The 20,054-nt window shown below is 40.0% G+C and overlaps 1 protein-coding gene across 4 annotated transcripts in view; it reads left to right on the top strand.

Annotated features, from left to right (window-relative positions):
- The window catches only part of itgb5 (integrin, beta 5), a 41,918-nt gene that overhangs the window by 4,154 nt on the left and 17,710 nt on the right, over positions 1–20,054 (top strand). For all 4 annotated transcript variants that reach the window (XR_009791038.1, XR_009791037.1, XM_061791704.1 and 1 more), the window contains exons 6-11: positions 1,966–2,124; positions 4,371–4,466; positions 4,572–4,661; positions 8,169–8,303; positions 14,437–14,611; positions 14,993–15,247. Coding sequence is in view for 2 of the 4 variants with exons in the window: in XM_061791704.1 (XP_061647688.1) it covers positions 1,966–2,124; positions 4,371–4,466; positions 4,572–4,661; positions 8,169–8,303; positions 14,437–14,611; positions 14,993–15,247 (910 nt within the window). In the remaining 2 variants the exon portion in view is untranslated. The remainder of the gene's footprint in view (positions 1–1,965; positions 2,125–4,370; positions 4,467–4,571; positions 4,662–8,168; positions 8,304–14,436; positions 14,612–14,992; positions 15,248–20,054) is intronic.

Raw genomic sequence — 20,054 nt, 5'->3', positions numbered from 1 at the left:
TGACACTGCCGCGGTTTGTCGATTGAATGGAAAGGGCAATAAACAGCCTAAGGCTTGCAAAACGGGTGGCTTTGAAATGTGTGTTGTTGCAACATAGTGTTGTCAATTCATGTTCAAGTACCTCCCCATTCCTTGGGTGTTACCCACCTACTCAACTCAGTGAAACGGCAACACGGCATTTCCGGGTTTTAAGCGAGCGGGTCTCAGCTGCCGCCAAGCCATACAAATACAGTCTGTAAAGTATACATACGTGTTTTACAGCAATACTTAACTATATTCATAATCGATTATTATTAAAGAATATTGTTATTATTTTCAAGTGAATGGGAGCGGGGGGACGAGACTAGCCTCTCTTTTTATTTACGCGACGTCACTATGAATGCCACAAGACGCTGTGATATCGCCAAGTACCAATCAGAGCAAAGCTGTTTTCCGTGTTTAAACAGCCATCCAACCAGAACAAAGCTTATTTCCATAATGACTATTAATCAGAAATCCGGCCGTCTCAAATGGCAGGTGGAAAAGACCAACTAAAATAGCTTGAAAAGGGGCATCCTGGGCATTTCCAACCCGAATTATTTTGCAAACCCGATAAAAGGACATCAAAGATTATAAAAAATATAATACAAAAATTGATGGTGTGGGACCTTTAACAAGTGTACTCATGGTCCGTTCGAGTCTGCTTGGAAGTAGCAAATATCCAACTTGGAGCCTACAAGTGAAACAATTTAAAAAAATAAAAATTAAAAAAAATAAAAAACAGATGGCTGCCAAGCCTGTTAAGCCTGTTGTCTAGTATCAGGCGACAGTCAAGGGGTTCTCAAGTCACCCAATGCTCCAGTGTTGTTAGTTCACTAGGATACAAATGGCATATTGCAGTGTCATGTAGTGCACGTTATGATGGCTGTGTGACAATAAAATACTGTTAAGCGGCTGTGGCAGCGCAAATTTAATTCATATGTCGAAAATCTAGTAAGGAGCCCCCATGACAAGCATATGGCCTATTTGCTTGTTAATTAAGAGTGTCACAGGGTGGGCGGGACAGGAAGTGCATTCTGCTGCAGCTGTCCTGCAGAGACGAGTCAATCCCCGTTCACCCCCTCCCTGTCTATGTTGCTCCACCAGTTTGCTACACAGGGACTTCTTCCAAGTAGCCGCTACCTTGTAATTAAACAAGTCTCAGCCGAGGTCTCCCCAAAGGCCCGATTCATCTAATTTTACCCTTCTGAAGTCAGGTCAACCTTAAGAATGCCTTTTAATGCACTATCTTCAACAAAACCACAGCTTTTTAATGGAATATTCCCCTGTTCTTCAGCACTGTTCCCGTTTTTTCCCCCTCTAGATAAGGTTTCTGTTTTAACTCACACATATACATACACACACATTTGTGTTTGGGTTAGTGGCTCTCAAGCTGGTGTGATGATCTTCAAGGTCTTGACTTTGCATGTGGATAGATATTGGCGGTAAAATGTGAACACAGTTTTGTTTTCTCTTCTCCTTTCGGAACTATTCTGCAACCCAATGCTAATGTCAAGACAGGGAAAGGTTTAGAAAAATAGCACTATTATGGTAATCTACAATAGATAGACGTTCACCAAGGGGCCTTTTTCAGCAAGAAGCTCTGCAGGCAAAGATGTTCTGGTGGGCGTCTTCGGCTCCTGTCTCCATACTATACACTTAAATATAATTGTTTGGAGACTCTCTAAACAAGGCTTTTTATGTTATTATTTATATTCAATCATCCACCTCTAAAGAATTCTGATATAGGCACATTTTAGCCTTTATCAGACCATAATGAAAGTTGCCCATCACAATGGGTTAGTGGAAGGACTTCCTCAAATAAATGTCTTTGGTGAGAATTAATATAATAAAAGAATTTTTCGTAAGCACATGTGCAATTGTTGATGAAAATGCTTGTACATGCTGACATCTATGTACACGTGTGTCACTGTTCTCTGCATGCAGGACGAGATTGGCTGGAGGAAGGAGGCGTACCACCTGCTGGTGTTCGCCACAGACGACGTGCCTCACCTGGCTCTGGACGGGCGTTTGGGTGGCCTTGTGCAGCCTCATGACGGCCGCTGTCACCTAGACAACAACGAGTACAGCGCTTCCACTCGCTTGGTAAAAAAAATAAAAATAAATAGGGGGAAAAAAAGGCGGCACGGTGGCCGACTGGTTAGAGCGTCAGCCTCACAGTTCTGAGGTGCGGGGTTCAATCCCCGTCCCCGCCTGTGTGGAGTTTGCATGTTCTCCCCGTGCCTGCGTGGGTTTTCTCCGGGCACTCCGGTTTCCTCCCACATCCCAAAAACATGCATGAATTGGAGACTCTAAATTGCCCGTAGGCATGACTGTGAGTGCGAATGGTTGTTTGTTCCTATGTGCCCTGCGATTGGCTGGCAACCAGTTCAGGGTGTACCCCGCCTCCTGCCCGATGACAGCTGGGATAGGCTCCAGCACCCCCGCGACCCTAGTGAGGAGAAGCGGCTCAGAAAATGGATGAGGGGGAAAAAAACATGCATGCTTTTCATTGGGCGGTATGCTTTCATTGTGATGTGTTTGTGTGCAACTTCCTGTGTACACTTTGATATGTCAAGGGGAGATTTTTTTACATTTTAGTGAGAAAAAGAAATACCATGTTTATCAAGAGTTTAAAAACAAAAATCATACCTCTGTCAAATTTTACATGTACATTTACACGACAATGACCAAGTCAAAATGTAATGTTTTTTTTTACGTGTTTACATATAATCCCATAGTGTTGTTAACAAATGTGGTTATGTGAATGAAAAACCAAAATAAAATTGGTCACGTTTTTGTTAAAAAGGGCAGACCAATGATTTCAATCAAACTTAGAGCGTTTGCAGGATATAGAGATGGGCATAACAATCGATTAATCGATCGTTAAGAATTCCGTAAATTGTGAGGAATTGATTTTTGATTGTGTGTTAAAGCTATTGCGGCAAAATCCGACTACTACTTGCCTATAACCAGAAAAGGCACTGCCGATTTTTTCTATTTTGCTGTTTAAGGAAGGACAACATCATATAGTTTAACTACAGCCATGCTACGACACGACACGACACGCACTTAGCAGCAATATTCTGCTCAATGGAATACTGCCATGGGAACAGGGAAATGTAGCCTAATTCCCATGACTAGTAATAACCTGTAATATCACTTCAAGTTGAATCCAGATCTTATCCGTATTTAGCAGAAAATGTAATATGAAAAATCAAATTGAACACGTTCAGGCTCCTTGTATTTGTGTCAAATGCCATCACATAATTTTTGCGTTGTGCTCGATCGTAGTCAATCACACAAGTGACCTCCTTGGCGCTGTGGTCTTATGTTTAAATTCGATTTTGGTGGGTTACTGTCTCAGATGAACTTGAGCATGAAGGAGTGCCAATGTGGTCTATTTTTATTGAACTCTTCACATGTTAATATAACCCGCACACACACTTGCTTTTGGTGGTAATTGCAGAGAGGGTGGAAACATAATGCACACGTGTACTTTTTGAAGCAACCAGGCTACCGTGAAACCACAAAATGAAGTGTTTACTTGTAAATACACACTTCAAAAGTACGGTACTAACCTGTAATTTTAAATGTAATAAGATGCTTTAAAAAACACACAAACAAAGGGCATCTTTCACAAACAGTCCAAATGATCAATATCATCCCTGTGCACTTAATAATTCTTTATTGTGCTACTCTCATGCCACAATATCAAAAGATGGCTCACCAAATGGTCCTTATCAGAATAGGCCCTATCTACAGATAATCACAAACAGCCCGACATTAAATTGTGGTAACTTAGAACGGCGGCCAAGGGTAGATAAACAATGCGAGCAAACAGGCATCTGCAGGTTTGATGAAGGTTCTTTGAGAGAAACACTAGTTCTTGTTTTTTAGGTTTGTGTCACCTCCCTGGTATTTCATGATTGAATCCCGCAAGCATGTTGATCCTCATCCCATCTTAAACTAAACTAAACTCTCACCATTCAAATGAGTCCCGTCAAAACAAGACAGCAATGTGAACTGTGGTCTTTAACCTCTTTTGTATTTGTGTTGGAAACGAGGCAAGCCCTTTTCACACTCAGTAAAAGCAGCAGTTTCACTGTTCTACATGAATGGCACTGACATGGAATTGGTGGGACACCTTTTACACAGCCGGAGTAAGCAGTTTTCCACATTTTCTGTTCCTTTATTTGGAATGAGTGAAAACAGAGTTAACTGATGGTAGATGGTAGAAGTTGCACACAACCAACAGATAACTTTCTAGGTGGAGATAATAATATGGAAAGCATGAACGTCAGTTACTGAGCATCCTGATAGCGACACTTGATGTATCTCTCTCCATGCAGGATTATCCTTCACTGGCACTTCTGGGCGAGAAACTGGCAGAAAACAACATTTTCCTCATATTTGCCGTCACTAAGCGGTTGTATGTGATTTATAAGGTAGTTTACCTTTTTTTTTTTTCTTCTTTTAACCCATTTGCGACCACACCCTTTGCCTTCTAATGCCGCAAGTTTACTTTTCCTTTATTTGCATGTCTTGAAAAGAATTTCACGGCGCTCATACCGGGAACGACAGTGGAGATCCTGGACCAGGACTCAAAGAACGTCATCCATCTCATCGTCGCAGCCTACAATGTGAGTTAGCAGTTTCCTGGTTTGCCTTTACAAAATATAGATGAAATAAATAGTGGCAGGCAGCATGGTGGCTGGAATAGCGTTTAGTACGTCGCACAGTTCTTAGATTGCTTGCATGAGTTTTCTCCCATGTACTCCAGCTTCCTCCCACATTCCACAGCCATGCATGTTGTTTGTCTATATGTTCTCTGCGTGTAGCTTGCAACCATACAGGGTGCACACCACCTCTCACACAAAGTCAGCTCGGATAGGCTCCAGCTCACCTGCGACCGGAATGAAGTAAGCTAGAAAATGGATGGATGGATAAATAGTGGCTAGGAATGTTTGTTTATTCATTTGCAGATTGAATTTATAATGCATGCATTTGTTGAGTAATGTTAAACAATGTTACCCGTATACACTCAAGTGAAACTGGAGTTGAAGACAAATGTTTTACAATTTGTTGGTAGGGAGGGAAATTGTTTTAAGTCCCAAGTCCAAGTTCGCCCGACTGTGACACACACGCACAGTTTGTTAATGAGGCTACAGCTGACACATGGGCGGTTGTTAAGTTGGATTTCTCATCACGGAAGCTAATCTTTGAACGAGTCCTATACAGCTAATATTTTTGTAGACCCAATTTTGGCAACACTTTTGACCATCTGTGAACAATAAGAATAGACTCTTGCTCTGTTCCAGCTTTGCCAATGTGAGGATTTCCTCGTAGTTGTCGTAAAGATGACACTTTTTAACAGCTGATGTGCGCCACTGTGATATGTGTTAGTTTATTGCTGTGGCAAATCACCTCACCGCTGACATCACCTCCATTCAGTTGCTTCATGGAGCTTTTTCTCCTTGAATGAGATACTGTAAGTAAATGAAGAATGGGGAGCAACACTGAAGTCAAGTTTTATGTGAAGTATTTTATATTATTTTCTTAAACTTTAGACCATAATCAAAAGGCTAAATGGAGCAAGATGCATTTAATATGTTTATGATTGAGGTTTGCTTAGAACTGCACGCCATTATACTGAGAATTAGTTCTAATATTTTGGCCCTGTTGTGCAGATGTGTATAAATACTAAATGTTGTGACCAATAAGCATACATCTGTCTGCCCCCTGATGTTCACGTAACTGCCACTTTCACTTTTCAAAACTTTGTCAGACTTTCCTTCGTGTGTTTTCGCTGTGTGGGTGTTTTCTATTCATTCCCCGCCTCAGCCGACCGATGTTTTTGGAACAGGCTGGGTGTGTGTGTTACTGGAGCTTGAAGGAAGCGCTTTTGACTCATGGCCTTATTAACATTCCAGCTGCCAAAGTGCATCCCGCGCGCTGGGACGGCCAAAAGCGACGCGACTGCAGGATGTTGTTGTGTAACCGCCTTATTTATCTCCGAGGCAGATGGCAGCTCAAAGCTACTGCTAGCTGTGACCGTGTGAAGGATCAACTGAGACCACAGAAGAGGGCACTCAAATATGATGATAGTGTACACTGAAAAGATTAGCTTTGTTTTATGTTTCATTATGTTATAATGACCTATATTATATTTATCTCCTCAACATCTGTAAGTGGGGAGATTTTTTTTTTTTTTGTATAAACCCATCCATCCATTTTTTTACAACGCTCATCCTGTTCAGGGTTGTGCGAAGATGGAGCCGATCCCAGCTGACCTCATGCAAAAGTTGGACTACACCCTGGACTGGTTGCCAATCACAAAGCACATTATAGAGGCAGACAACCATTCACTCTTACATTTACACAATCACCCAGTGAGAACTGAACCCATATTCCCTGCACCGAAGTCAGGCGAATGTACCGCTATACCATCTGTGATTATGTACAAATTAGGGGTTGAACAATTCAAGATTTTTTTTGTTTGTTTTTGTAGTCAACTATACTGTGAAGAAAGTCAAGTCAAAGTCCATTAATGAGTGACATTCTTCAGCATAGTACAGCAGTCCCTGACATTTTTTTGCACCACAGACTGACATGGAAACAAGTAAAAACAAATGATGCATTTGTTGTAATTCGTGAGCTGGCCGCTCTCATTTTGTGTTTCACAGCGTGTTGTAAGACCAGACATCGTAGCCAGGCTAAAAGAATTGAGCATTTCTGTTTCTGTGTTTCATTTTTGCTTGTGCTTTTATTGTAATTGACGATAGATTGGCATATTTTGCAAGTGACCGAGCCACCGGTCCCATTTTTTTGGTCAAATATTTCCTCAAGCTTGCAGCATTGTACAGGTATATGCCATACTGTAACAGATGTGATGGAAAGAAAAAGTCATAAAGTGCCGAGATGTTGGGGTTGTTGTATGATGAAAAAGTTCTAACAAGCATACCTTTGTTGTCTGTGCATTATTGGACATAACATTTTAGTGATAAAGATGGAGCTTCATGTCGCTGCCCTCATTCTTTGTTGCCAGTCCCAAGGACTGTGTTGCATTTCGCTGATCTTAAGGACGTTATAGTCCGGTAATGGCAGCAGATGGGTGATTCGAAAGTTGTCTGTTAATTGGCCTATTGGAAGTTGAGATGGCAAAAACACGTGATTAGCGATTAGTTGACTTCAAGCTTGAAACATTTGATGTGGAGGAATAAAGTTGACTCATCAAACTCATCGACCAAACAGTTCAACCGTGAATACACACATTTTTGGGGAATAATATTTAACCATGTTACTGGTGCAATGTGTCAAGTAAAAGTCATATCTTTTGTATTTCACAAAGACTGACTACGCATGTCAAAAATTTAACGAGAGTCAATGGGAAAACGATGCACCCTAAACCCGAAGTTGCGTCATAAAATGACACAACCAGAGATAAACGAATACATTTTACTCATGATTAACTGTATACTATTTATCTTACTCCCAGTCTAAAACTAGATATGCATACAGTATCATTTGTAATATTTTCATTATAATATTTTCATTTATTCATTGTTGCCCTTTTCAAGATGACTCAGCAACAGTGGGACAGCACCCTAGTGCTCTCTATTGACCAGACGCTACTGAATACAATGATGAGGCGATGAAGCATTTACTGTATATGGTTTCACAGTCATAACGGCCCTCTGAGGGAAACCATAACAGCAATGTGACCCACAACAAAAAATATTTTGACACCCTTGGGTTATGGCATCCATTTCACTACTGAATACGAATTGGCTTAAGCCTTAACTGTAGCGCAGATAACTCCTTAAAGTTGTGTGGTCTTCTTTTACCATGTAGAGTTTCACTGTGACAACATGACATCTGTCATTAAAACAACAAAGTCAGTGGTGACTGAACACTTTTACAATTTCATCTATGGGAAATAGGACAAAAATGTTTCCAAGATCCAGATGTGCATATAGCCATCACACACAACCTGCCGCTATGTACAGAGCTTGCATTTTTTCCTAAATCGATAAAAATGGTGACTAACCAGACTACAACTTCACACGTGTTTGCCTAGTTCTCCCCCCTGCAACCAATTATAAGATCATAAAACTTGATCATGCAAGTCTGGTGTTTCCCCCTTGCAGAACATCCGCTCCAAAGTGGAGCTGACAGTCTGGGACCAACCCGAGGACCTCAGCCTGTCCTTCACCGCCACTTGCCAGGATGGCGAGCCGCTACCCGGCCTCAGGAAGTGTGCTGACTTAAAAATAGGTGACACGGTGAGTCCATGTGCACGCTCTCCTCCTTACTTCGTGAATATTTTATTTTTTTCCACTTCTACCATGCTACAGTGTGCCTTGGCACCTAGCATATACCGTAATTTCTCATGTATAATGCGCATTTTATTCTCCCAAAAATTGTCAAAAGTCAGTAGTGCGCATTATACATGGGTATGGGGGGGAAAACTCACATTTTATAAATGTATGCTCCCATCTAGAGGTTATGAAGAAGCTGTACACTTTCATGCCAATGTCACCGCCACATAGAGGTTACGAGAAAGGTTTGCACTTCGCCTAGCCCTTCATGTTTTCTTTAAAGAATTGTACCCATCTTACAAATTCTGCCTGGGTAATCAAACATATGAGCTGTGTGTTTTCCCACTTACTAAATAAAAGTAAGGCTATGAATTTCAAAATAAGAGCAAGTAAATAAAAAAAGTATTACATGTTCAAATAAAGTGCTTAACTTCAGAATAATTCTTTGAAAAAATACTTCATTCATGGTTTGATCATATGGGTAGAAGCAAAATCAGCAAGACTTCAGCAAAATGAGCATCTAAACCCTCCATAAAGAACAAAGTAAATGTGTAATTCTACAAATTTGATTACACAAATAATATATCATGGCTGACAGATTCATTTAGGTGTCATGTACAGTATATTATTAATTATTTCGTCTACATAATTAAGATAACTTTTATTAATTCCACAATGGGGAAATTAGCTAAATCAAGTCCATTAATAAATTAATTAAATAAATAAAAGCAAAATGTCATATTCTTAAATTCAATAATTAATACATACATTAATCATTTAACCTATATTTCACGGTTAAATGAATTAGTGGGTACTTGAATCAATTATTTGTTTAATTAATTGATTAATTAACTATCAATTTAAGTGGCTTCATTTCATTTTGGCACGACAAACCCTTAATTGGTCAGAGCATAAAAAGGTTAAATAGAAGCATTTCCAGCATATTTTGCTTTAAATTCAAACAATGCACTTCAGCTATTGCTGCTGTCTTACCCAAAGGAAGAAAAAAAAGTGAAAGAAAATATACGACAAGGCCTTTCTTAGACAAACACTGCTTGACCTTTGCTCCTTCCTTAATCCACTTCCTGTCTGTTGAAATCAAACCAAACAGCAGCCTACAACTACAGTCTTCATTTGATGTTGCCGCAGAGACTTTATCTGCACCTGAGACAAAAAGTAGCTGCAAAAATCTCAATGTGTGTTCCATGTCTGAACTACTTTGTAGCCGAGATTTAAGACGTGCACTTCGGAAGGATCTGATTTACTGTATTCTCCCACATTTTTCCCTGGCAGAGATGGTTCATTCTTGCTTTCGCTTCCTTGCGGTTGAATCAGTCAACAGGAACTGTGGCATGTCTTCTACTGTCAACAGACCCCGCGATGTGACGATTGCGCACATGTACATCACGATGACGATGCTCAAACAAAATATCGTGCAGCCCTAGTTTGATGACGTAATGGTTTGAAGCCGAACTTGCTAAAATTGTTTTTTCCTCATAGCTGGTGTCTTCGGCCAAAGGTTAAATTTCTTTTTTTGTAATTTTTTTAAAATATACAAATATGATATGGTATTCACCTTATTCATAGCCTCGAATGAGCCTTTGTGGGGCGTTATGGGCACAACTTCCGGTATGAACCGAAACCAGCGTTTTGTTTGCATGCTACCTGTTCATACCAGTCCACTTTCTATGACTGTTACAGTCAGATGTAAACCATGTGGGAACAATACTTATCACATCTTAATAGACAAAACATTCCAATCCCACTTCCTACATACACCTGGAGCAGGGTTGGACGATGACATACCAAGTGGCCAGAGATAAGGTATGGTCACATTTTTCGCAAATTTCTACACTTTCTTACTTCAGAAGGTGAAGCAATGAACAATCTTAAAAGCTCGGAGACATATCAGTACCTACACAGTAATAAGGTTGGTCACGTTTTATTAAGTCTGACACAGTCTTAGTTACCAAACCCTTAAAGCCGATCATCATATGTACATATGTATATTTACTTACGTGCATGCTATACATACCTGTATATAGTACTGTATGTGCTCCAGAAACCAAGTCAAAACTTGATACATAATAACAGCTACACGAACTAAGCCTAAACATCGACTATTGTTATCTTTTGTGGCTCTGTGGTGACATTTTGTTAAACAAAGACAGCTTCAAGCAACAGAGTATGTATGAATGGAGACGAAAGGATTGTATTATCGTTTTTGTTTTTGAGACTGTGGGCCTTGAAGGAAATTTCAGCCTTCTGTATGTTCCACAATGTTCCACACATATTGAGGATTGACAATAAAAGCATACCGTACCATACCATTTGGTGAATGTAAATGTGAATGTATTCACAATAACCGGAAAGGGTGAAACCCTCTAGTATGAGTATCCCCTTAGTTAGAGTTCTTTGTCTGTCTCCATCTAGCATGCTAATTATTGTTTTTTTTCTTTTCTTTCTTTTCTTTTTTTATTCCTTCCTTGCAGTAGGCCATTGCATTAAAATGTATATTGAGACCTTGAGCTATTGAAAAAGTTTTGGGAGCGGCTTTGTACAAGTTGGAATTTTGCCCTCTAAACCCTGCGTTGTTTGCTTTTATCGGCTTTATTTTCCTGGGACTGTGTTGGGATGGCAACGGATAGTGGTCGGGGCCTCAGGGGGGATTTGGGTGACATTGTTGCAGATTGGCACCAATGAATGGACGAGGGGCTCCCTAAAGAGTCGGTGTTCACATCTTTTATGCTGACCAATGAAAGGAGTTTGCAGGCTAGGAGCAATCTGTTCCCGGGGGCTGGGGTTTAGCTTGCTCGCGTCAACTGTGTGTTCCCGCCATGGAGTGGGATGCTGCATGTCAATGACCTCGCACAAAAAGTAGGCTGAAGGAGTAAAGAGACTGTCAAAGAAAAAAACACTTGGCTGGAGGAGGAATTCTTTCCAGGGCATCAGAAGCTAAGCAAATGTTCTTCTCACAGTTACACTGAAAGTAACCACACTCATTTTTTTTGTCTGTCATCATTTTGTGTTGCTTTTATTGTCCTAATTGTTTAGACAATTTATTAAACTGATCTTTTCCATGGAACATTTTTCACGATTGCATTTGGAAATATGCTCTCCTTTCTGGGTTTAAATTTTTTTTTTATTTGACAAATTTTATTTGTTGACTTCCCCACTAAGTAGAGCACAGGTGTCAAACTCAAGGCCCGGGGGCCAGATCTGGCCTGCTACATAATTTTATGTGGCCCGCAAAAGCAAATCATATTCGTGAACGTCCCTGATTCTTACTCAAATCTGTGCCAAAATGTCAAATTGTCATATGTAACCATCTTGAGATATTCCTTTTTTTTTGTTACCAAAACACTTTTTACAGATACTTTGTTAAATAGTTGAATAAACTTATCCTTGTCTTATGATTTAAAAAGTAGTTATCCCTCAATTTGTTGTGTATCTGTAATAATATGATGAGGTGATTAAGCATTTATATGGCTACACAGTCACAGTCAACGGCCCTCTGAGGGAAATCGCAACTACAATGTGGCCTGCGACAAAAATGAGTTTGACATCCCTGAAGTAGTGGCAAAGATAGAAAAGTATGGTGGAGAAAAGGAACTGGAACTCTGGATGAAGGAAAGTGGACCACATGTCTCTGTCCTGTCTGCTCAGTCAGGGACAATAAGTTGACATCATTAATAAAAGTAGAACTCTTGCTACACACATCTTGATCAGTCATTTAAATTAATCACTCAGGGGTTGGGCTACACTGTGGAACCGTAATCTCTAAATTTACCAAGACACTGTGGACAGTTGAATGCTTCGGATTTAGTGGGAAATGTTTGGGGAATATCCTTTTCTGTTCCCAGTGCACAAAACAAGGTCAATAAAAGCAGGCTTGGATGGGTTTGGTGTGGAGGAACATGTCCAAAAAACTCCTTTGGCATGAACCAGAACAGAGAATCTGAGCAGTCCTGTTGGTCAGATATAAATTTGAGTGAAGTTCCTTAGGGACATGTTTGAGGACCATTAATTTTCTACAGAGGCTGAACCCTACTCTTCCTTTTAGCAATTCTATATTTCCTTCACTTTTTACTTCATGTGAGTGGAAACAGTCACAATACTTGGGTGGTGATCAGTCTGAGACAATTTTGAGTGGAGTTCCACTGGAAACTGTCTTAGGTAAATCTAGTTTCTATGAAGGTTATAAACCATCTTTGTTCTTAAAAACACCATATTGTCTTCATTTTTCACTTGCTAAAGGGGAAATGTGTCCACATACTTGTCCACAACAGTATTTTCTCAATGAATCTCAATAAATTTGCCTGTGTCCTCTACTTCCTGTGTTTTTCCCCTCACTCGACTATTGACAACCCCCTCGGTTGTCCTTATGACAGTCATGAAGCTGCGAGCCTCCGCGCGATTCACATTTACACTAAATTTAATTGTGTGCCTCGCTCATTAGCTCATTAAGGATACGGAGGCACCAAGGGAGAAGCAATGTCCTGTCGGTGCCATGTGATGTAACCACTTCCTGTATAGCTCGTGCTGGTAGCCATTCCACTACTTACAGGAAGTGAGCAGAATATGGTGTAGATGGGAGATGTAACAGTTTCCAGGATGTGACGTTCCATTTCCCACCGATATGACACTGTGTTTCGGATTCGGTGACTCTTCCTTCCTCGTAGCAATGAGATCTGAACTTTGTTGACTCACTGGATGGGTCACGCTCACTGTTATAACCATTATAACACTGGGTCATGTGTAGTTCACTTTGCATGTGCATGTATGTGCACGGCAGCTGTGTTTGCTTCTACAAAACTCATTGGCTATCTTACAAATATGGTAACCATAGTGAGAATTTTGTTGTCCTACTGTCCACTCACCGGACACCTTAAGTACAGCTGCACAGTGAAACCATATCCAATACACAAATTCTACCTTACAAAGATATTAATGCTCACTTTTTATTGACACTTGCAGAGCGGTATTAATTTTAACTGTTCTGTTATTGTGGTTGGAGTAGAACTGCAATGCATCAAACTGAGCGCAATACCTTATATTTAGGTAACCTTACTTGGCTTTTGTGACTTAAAAAAAAGAAAAAAAATCATATTTTTATCCAAATTACAAAGAGAATTGAATTTTGTTGTCGTATTAAAAGCAATGCAAATACCTGCTTTTTATTAGTCGATAATGATATGGAATGTAAGCATCCATCCATTTTCTGAGCCGCTTCTCCTCACTAGGGTCGCGGGCGTGCTGGAGCCTATCCCAGCTGTCATCGGGCAGGAGGCGGGGTACACCCTGAACTGGTTGCCAGCCAATCGCAGGGCACATCGAAACAAACAACCATTCGCACTCACAGTCATGCCTACGGGCAATTTAGAGTCTCCAATTAATGCATGTTTTTGGGATGTGGGAGGAAACCGGAGTGCCCGGAGAAAACCCACGCAGGCACGGGGAGAACATGCAAACTCCACACAGGCGGGGACGGGGATTGAACCCCGCACCTCAGAACTGTGAGGCTGACGCTCTAACCAGTCGGCCACCGTGCCGCCGGAATGTAAGCAGTGTCACAGTTTTTTTTTTTTTTTTTTTTTTTTTTTTTTTTTTTTTTTTTAAGTAAATACATATTGGGTTGAAGAAATGTAAAGCTGAGTTAAAATGTAAATGGAATTAAGCCTTTTTTTTTCTTTTTTTAATTGACGAATTGCATTCAAGTTGAACACATATTTGGGAAGATTTTAAATAAAATCATGATAGTATGTTTTTACACATATATTCCAACTTGAAACTAATTGTATCTTAAGTTGCAGCCTAAAAGATATATTGTAGCAGAATTTTTACATTTCAAAGAATACCCCAAATTAAATCATTCAAATGTAGAATATATTGCCACCACGGCTACAAGTAAAAAGGTGTGGTAAAGTTGTAGTTTACAGTGGTGTAGAAATGCACTGCACCATAATAATAGCTTTTTTATATACTTTGGTTCCCTTACCTGACTTCATAATAGTCAAAATATTAGCAACCACAGAAATCGTGGACCTATTAAAATTGTGCTGTTGTACCTAATGTTTGATCCCGTATGTCCTTACAGGTGTCGTTTAACGTGAGCGTTGAGGCGAGGAGTTGCCCACTTCGCGGCACTGACCACAGTTTCACTATCAAGCCGGTGGGCTTCAAAGACCGCCTGCAGGTCGCCGTCGAGTACCAGTGTGAATGCGGCTGCGCCCGGGCAGCCCAAATCAACAGCACCATCTGCAGCTCCATTGGTAACTGTTGTCTGTTTGTCCATCCATTACATTAGGAAGTGTTTAGAAAGATTGAATTATCTTTTATTTTATTATTTTATTTTGTTCCCCCCCCCACACCTTTAAACAAATGAGAAAATGTATATAGGCATAGACCGACCTGTGGTTTTCAATTAGAGTGAAAAAACGATAATCACTTGAAGCATTACAGGAGCAATATCTGAAAATTTGAGTCAGTAATATTTTTATTTTTTTCCCTGTGGTATCTTGTATGGTGTGTAAAAATAATAAATGCCAATGTAAAATATTAAGTGGCACTACACGGTATGTACATTATGTATTTTAAATGTGATCGAGGGTAGTTGAGTAGGAGTGAATGGAAGACCATGTTTCTCCCGGCAGGCACCTACAACTGTGGGAGCTGCCAGTGCGAGCCGGGCTACCTTGGCACCCGCTGCGAGTGCCAGGAGGGTGAGGCCAGCAGCATACACCTGGGCGCCTGCCGTGAGGCCGAGAGCAAGCAGGCGTGCAGCGGCCGCGGCGAGTGCAGCTGCAACCAGTGCCTGTGCTACGAGTCTGAGTTTGGCAAGTTCTACGGCAGCTTCTGCCAGTGCGACGACTTCTCGTGCGCTCGACACAAAGGCGTCCTGTGCTCAGGTAACAACACTGTGCACGGTGTCAAGATAAGACAGTGGTACCTTGACTTATGAGTTAAATTTGTTATATAACCAAACCCATAACATAATTTACTTGTATATCAAACCAAATATCCCTTCTTCTGTTGCTGTTCGGTTTAATTCATTAACAGTGGGTTGTTGTTTTTTTTCATCTGCGTTTGAGATGTCCTGTTTCGTTGGGCGATCCTTGAACGCACCTATGTATGTTTCTGCTTCTCTCCTGATGTCGCTGCTAATAGTTGTGTAGTCTACTTCGGTGTTCCAATTTGTGTGTGTTCACTCACATTTATTAGTGTGTGTGATTGCCAACAGGTGAGGTTAATAAGTTAAACCATTTGTGTAAAGTACTATTGCACGTAATTGTTTGCCTATGTTATGTCACGGCAGCTTGTGCTAGCATGTTATTTAGGCTAGTGTGCTAGGTAATACTGCTGATGAGCCTCGTGAAGATGAATTGTCCGTGTTGAATAATATAACTACTGAATGGTTTATGTAACACGGGTTCAAGATTGTGCTAGATGCATGGTGTTGATGCTTTATGATCCTCTTCATTTTAAGTGCTTTGCCACCATCTTGTGGCATCTATATGCAATTACAAACCCTTTTGAAAGGGGCGGGTTAGGGAGGTCAATTACTCCTGGATTTTCGTTTGTCCACCACTTTAAATCACCCTCCTTCTGCAAATGGCTTCTCTGCTAATTAGCAGTAATTGTGGTAATACTATCAAAAATACACCAAGACCCTTAATTTTTCTACTTGTGGATGGTTTCATGGGACTCATTTTCTTGCCTTCATTTGGTTGGCAGCTGGCAACCACCTTTTAATGCACGTTACTGCCACCTTCAGAATTGAAGTGGCTCAGTATTGATCATGGACTGTGCTGGACTATTATTATGGCTATTGTAAAAATCTTCACTATTTTAGGAAAATTGTAAATAAACTCGTTTGCTCACTAAAAGAGCAGAACTGACAGAGGCATGTAAACCGTGTCTCGGATGAATTATACTGTAGCGTGGAGTCTTGGCTCATGTTATAAACAATCTGGAAAATATTCAAGTTATTTCTTGTGGAGGCGAACAGTGTCTTTAAGGCCGTTTAGCATTCCAGTATACTCTGACATGGTCGCCCCACAATTTTGTGTGTCCATGGTTATGTAAAGGGACCTACATGATTTGTTAGTTCCTTCAATTATCCTCGATTCTTGCCTTTTGACAAAAAAAAATTCTATTCGCTTGGAACGGCCTCTGCCACTGTTTGCAGAAACACGGTAATACAATAAATAGCTGGTTGTATTGTATTGTATTGTATTGTATTTATATATATTTTACTTGTGATTGTTTGTGGACCAAATTGGCTGAATGTGTTGCATTCCCAGAACATTAAGAGTTCCCCATTAAAATCTCATGGCCAGAGGCAAGGCCACTGGCTCACCCCAAAGCCACACAGGGTGCCTTGTGACAGTGCTGGCATGCACAATGCCCGTCTCTATTTATGTACGCCCAACAAGTGTTTGGTTTAATATGTGCAAACCAGGGCCGACATACCGAGCACACTGATGTTTGTGGCAGTCATTAAATGTTAAGTCCAATACGCCTTCTTCTTCTACACTCTTCTAGTGGTCACCGAGCATGGAGCCTTAATGAGGTCCTAATTATAGCAAACACTAGACGTTCATCTAGTCCTTGCTCCTCTCCATGTGTGGCTTAGTATGAATGAATCTGGGAAAGTGCTTTTGTGTTTGGTGTTGTACAGTATGCGCTTTTATTACATATTTGATTATGTTTTCATTGCAGGTTGAAAACAATCTGTTGCAGATTTGAATTTGCCTCTAAAAGGAAATAATGGAAAAAGAAATAACCTGGTAAAAGCTTTATTAAAAATATAATAGTTTGACATTGGTGTTTGCACTGATTGAATGATGTGAATGGTCTCTATGTGCTCTGTGATTAACCGGCGACCAGTCCACCGTGTAGTCTGCCATTCACTCAGTGATCGGAGATAGGCTCCAGCTTCCCATGACCCTGAACAGGATAAGTAGTATAGAAAATAGATGGATGGACATTGTTTGTGGGTCTATTAAAAAAATAATAATAATAATAAATAAATAAATAAAATAAAGCAACTTCCTCTCTGCTGCATGTGAAATACAATTTTTTCAGCTGGGCTAGCCTCCATCATACCGAATGAGGGCAAGCGCTTATACAACCCCAATTCCCATGAAGTTGGGACATTGTGTTGAACATAAATAAAAACAGAATACAATGATTTGCAAATCATGTTCAACCTACATTTAATTGAATACACTACAAAGACAAGATATTTAATGTTCAAACTGATAAACCTTATTGTTTTGAGCAAATAATCATTAACTTAGAATTTCATCATCTACGGTCCATAATCATCAAAAGGTTCAGAGAAACTGGAGAAATCACTGCATGTAAGCAGCAAGGTCGAAAACATTGAATGCCCGTGACCTTCGATCCCTTAGGCGGCACTGCATCAAAAACCGTCATCAATGTGTAAAGGATATCACCACATGGGCTCAGGAACACTTCAGGAAACCAATGTCAGTAAATACAGTTTGGCGCTACATCCGTAAGTGCAACTTGAAACTCTACTATGCAAAGTAAAAGCTATTTATCAACAACACTCAGAAACGCCACCGGCTTCTCTGGGCTCAAGCTCCTCTAAGATGGAATGATGCTAAGTGGAAAAGTGTTCTGTGGTCTGACGAGTCCACATTTCAAATTGTTTTTGGAAATTGTGGACCTCGTGTTCTCCGGGCCAAAGAGGAAAAGAACCATCCGGACTGTTATGGACGCAAAGTTCAAAAGCCAGCATCTGTGATGGTATGGGGCTGTGTTAGTGCCAATGGCATGGGTAACTTACACATCTGTGAAGGCACCATTAATGCTGAAAGGTACATACAGATTTTGGAGAAACATATGCTGCCATCCAAGCAACGTCTTTTTCATGGACGCCCCTGCTTATTTCAGCAAGACAATGCCAATCCACATTCTGCATGTGTTACAACAGCGTGGCTTTGTAGTAAAAGAGTGCAGGTACTAGACTGGCTTGCCTGCGGTCCAGACCTGACTCCCATTGAAAATGTGTGGCGCATTATGAAGCGTAAAATACGATAATGGAGACCCCGGACTGTTGAACAGCTGAAGCTGTACATCAAGCAAGAATGGGAAAGAATTCCACCTACAAAGCTTCAACATTTAGTGTCCTCAGTTCCCAAACCTTTATTGAATGTAGTTAAAAGAAAAGGTGATGTAACACAGTGGTAAACATGACCCTGTCCCAGCTTTTTTGGAACGTGTTGCAGCCATAAAATTCTAAGTTAATGATCATTTGCTAAAAACAATAAAGTTTATCAGTTTGAACATTAAACATCTTGTCTTTGTAGTGTATTCAATTAAATATAGGTTGAACATGATTTACAAATCATTGTATTCTGTTTTTATTTATGTTTAACACAACGTCCCAACTTCATTGGAATTGGGGTTGTACAAAAGGATGAGTGGCTATTGTTACTATTAAAATGCGTGATGACTTCATTAAAAAATCCACACTGTTTATAATAGGGTAAACCTAAAAAATATATCTCTTTTAATTCATCTCTTGTGTGTAAATAAATCCCATGTAACATGTTCAGATGTATGTATCTATGTCAATGTTTAAGCCTTGGGTGTTCTTGTATAAGATTTATAAAGCACGGTGCTTGGTTAAAAGCGTTTTGCCCTTTAGAAGCTGTTTGACATTTGTGCTGTAACAATATTCCTAACACATTTTCATTCGGTGCCACGGAGTACATCTTAGTGTATACTTGGCATTTCATAGAATTGGTTATGGGTTTTATTAGATGCGTTCGATTAGAGCTTTATAGTACAGTTTTATATTTGAGGCATTCCTGCTGGAAGAAATAATCATCATTTCAAGACCGTGTCCTCTTTGGTATCAGTGTTGGATGACATTCTGCGTCTGAGTGTTCCCGTAATCTTATCCTCGCATCTACATGGCCGTCTATCTCTGTGTTTACGCCTGCTTCTGTTTATCTGCACTGTGCTGAGGTTGTTTAATCATCAAGTCATTTCATCAAGCCGGTAAAACCATAAATGTCACTCAAGACCCCTAGAATGTATATTTACCCTTCATTCATTCATGTTTATATTCAGTTATAATGTTTTAAGTACCCTATTTCCTCATATAGTAAGGCCAGGGGAGTTGATTTTTATGTATTATATATATATATATATATATATTATTACTTGGTATTTTTCTAAAATTCTTAAAATATTTGACAGCTTTTTCTCCCGCAGACAGCAGCATTTTCTCTTTACACCACCAACTTCAGCTTTATGGAAGCCATGTCGACTACTGCACGCATGCATCAGTCGTAGTAGAGCTAATTACAGTCGGCGAAAGTTACTTTTTTTTCAGGAAAGGAGGCATATTTGAGGTGAGGTGTTTTTGTAATGATTATTTTGCTGTGTATTTTTTTGGTTTAGAATTTTATTGCTTTTTCTGATCTTAAAGTGAAGATGAGATGGCTTCCTCAAAACACTCAGCAGTATATAGTTTAAAAATAAATAAATAAATAAATTCACATTATCAGACGTGATATCAGATATTTTGTTCATGGCGGACATGTATTTCAGCCCGTTCCGCTCGTTTTCCCTTTAAAACATTCAGATTTTGTGCCAAAATGTTCCGCACGCCACACAGAAGCAAAGCAAGTGTGTGTGTGTGTGTATATATATATATATATATATATATATACA

Source organism: Phyllopteryx taeniolatus, chromosome 12 (genome assembly GCF_024500385.1).
Source record: "Phyllopteryx taeniolatus isolate TA_2022b chromosome 12, UOR_Ptae_1.2, whole genome shotgun sequence".
Taxonomy (NCBI): Eukaryota; Metazoa; Chordata; class Actinopteri; order Syngnathiformes; family Syngnathidae; genus Phyllopteryx; species Phyllopteryx taeniolatus.
The sequence above is the reverse complement of the archived record's forward strand: the minus strand, read 5'-3'. Positions and strand labels throughout refer to the sequence as shown.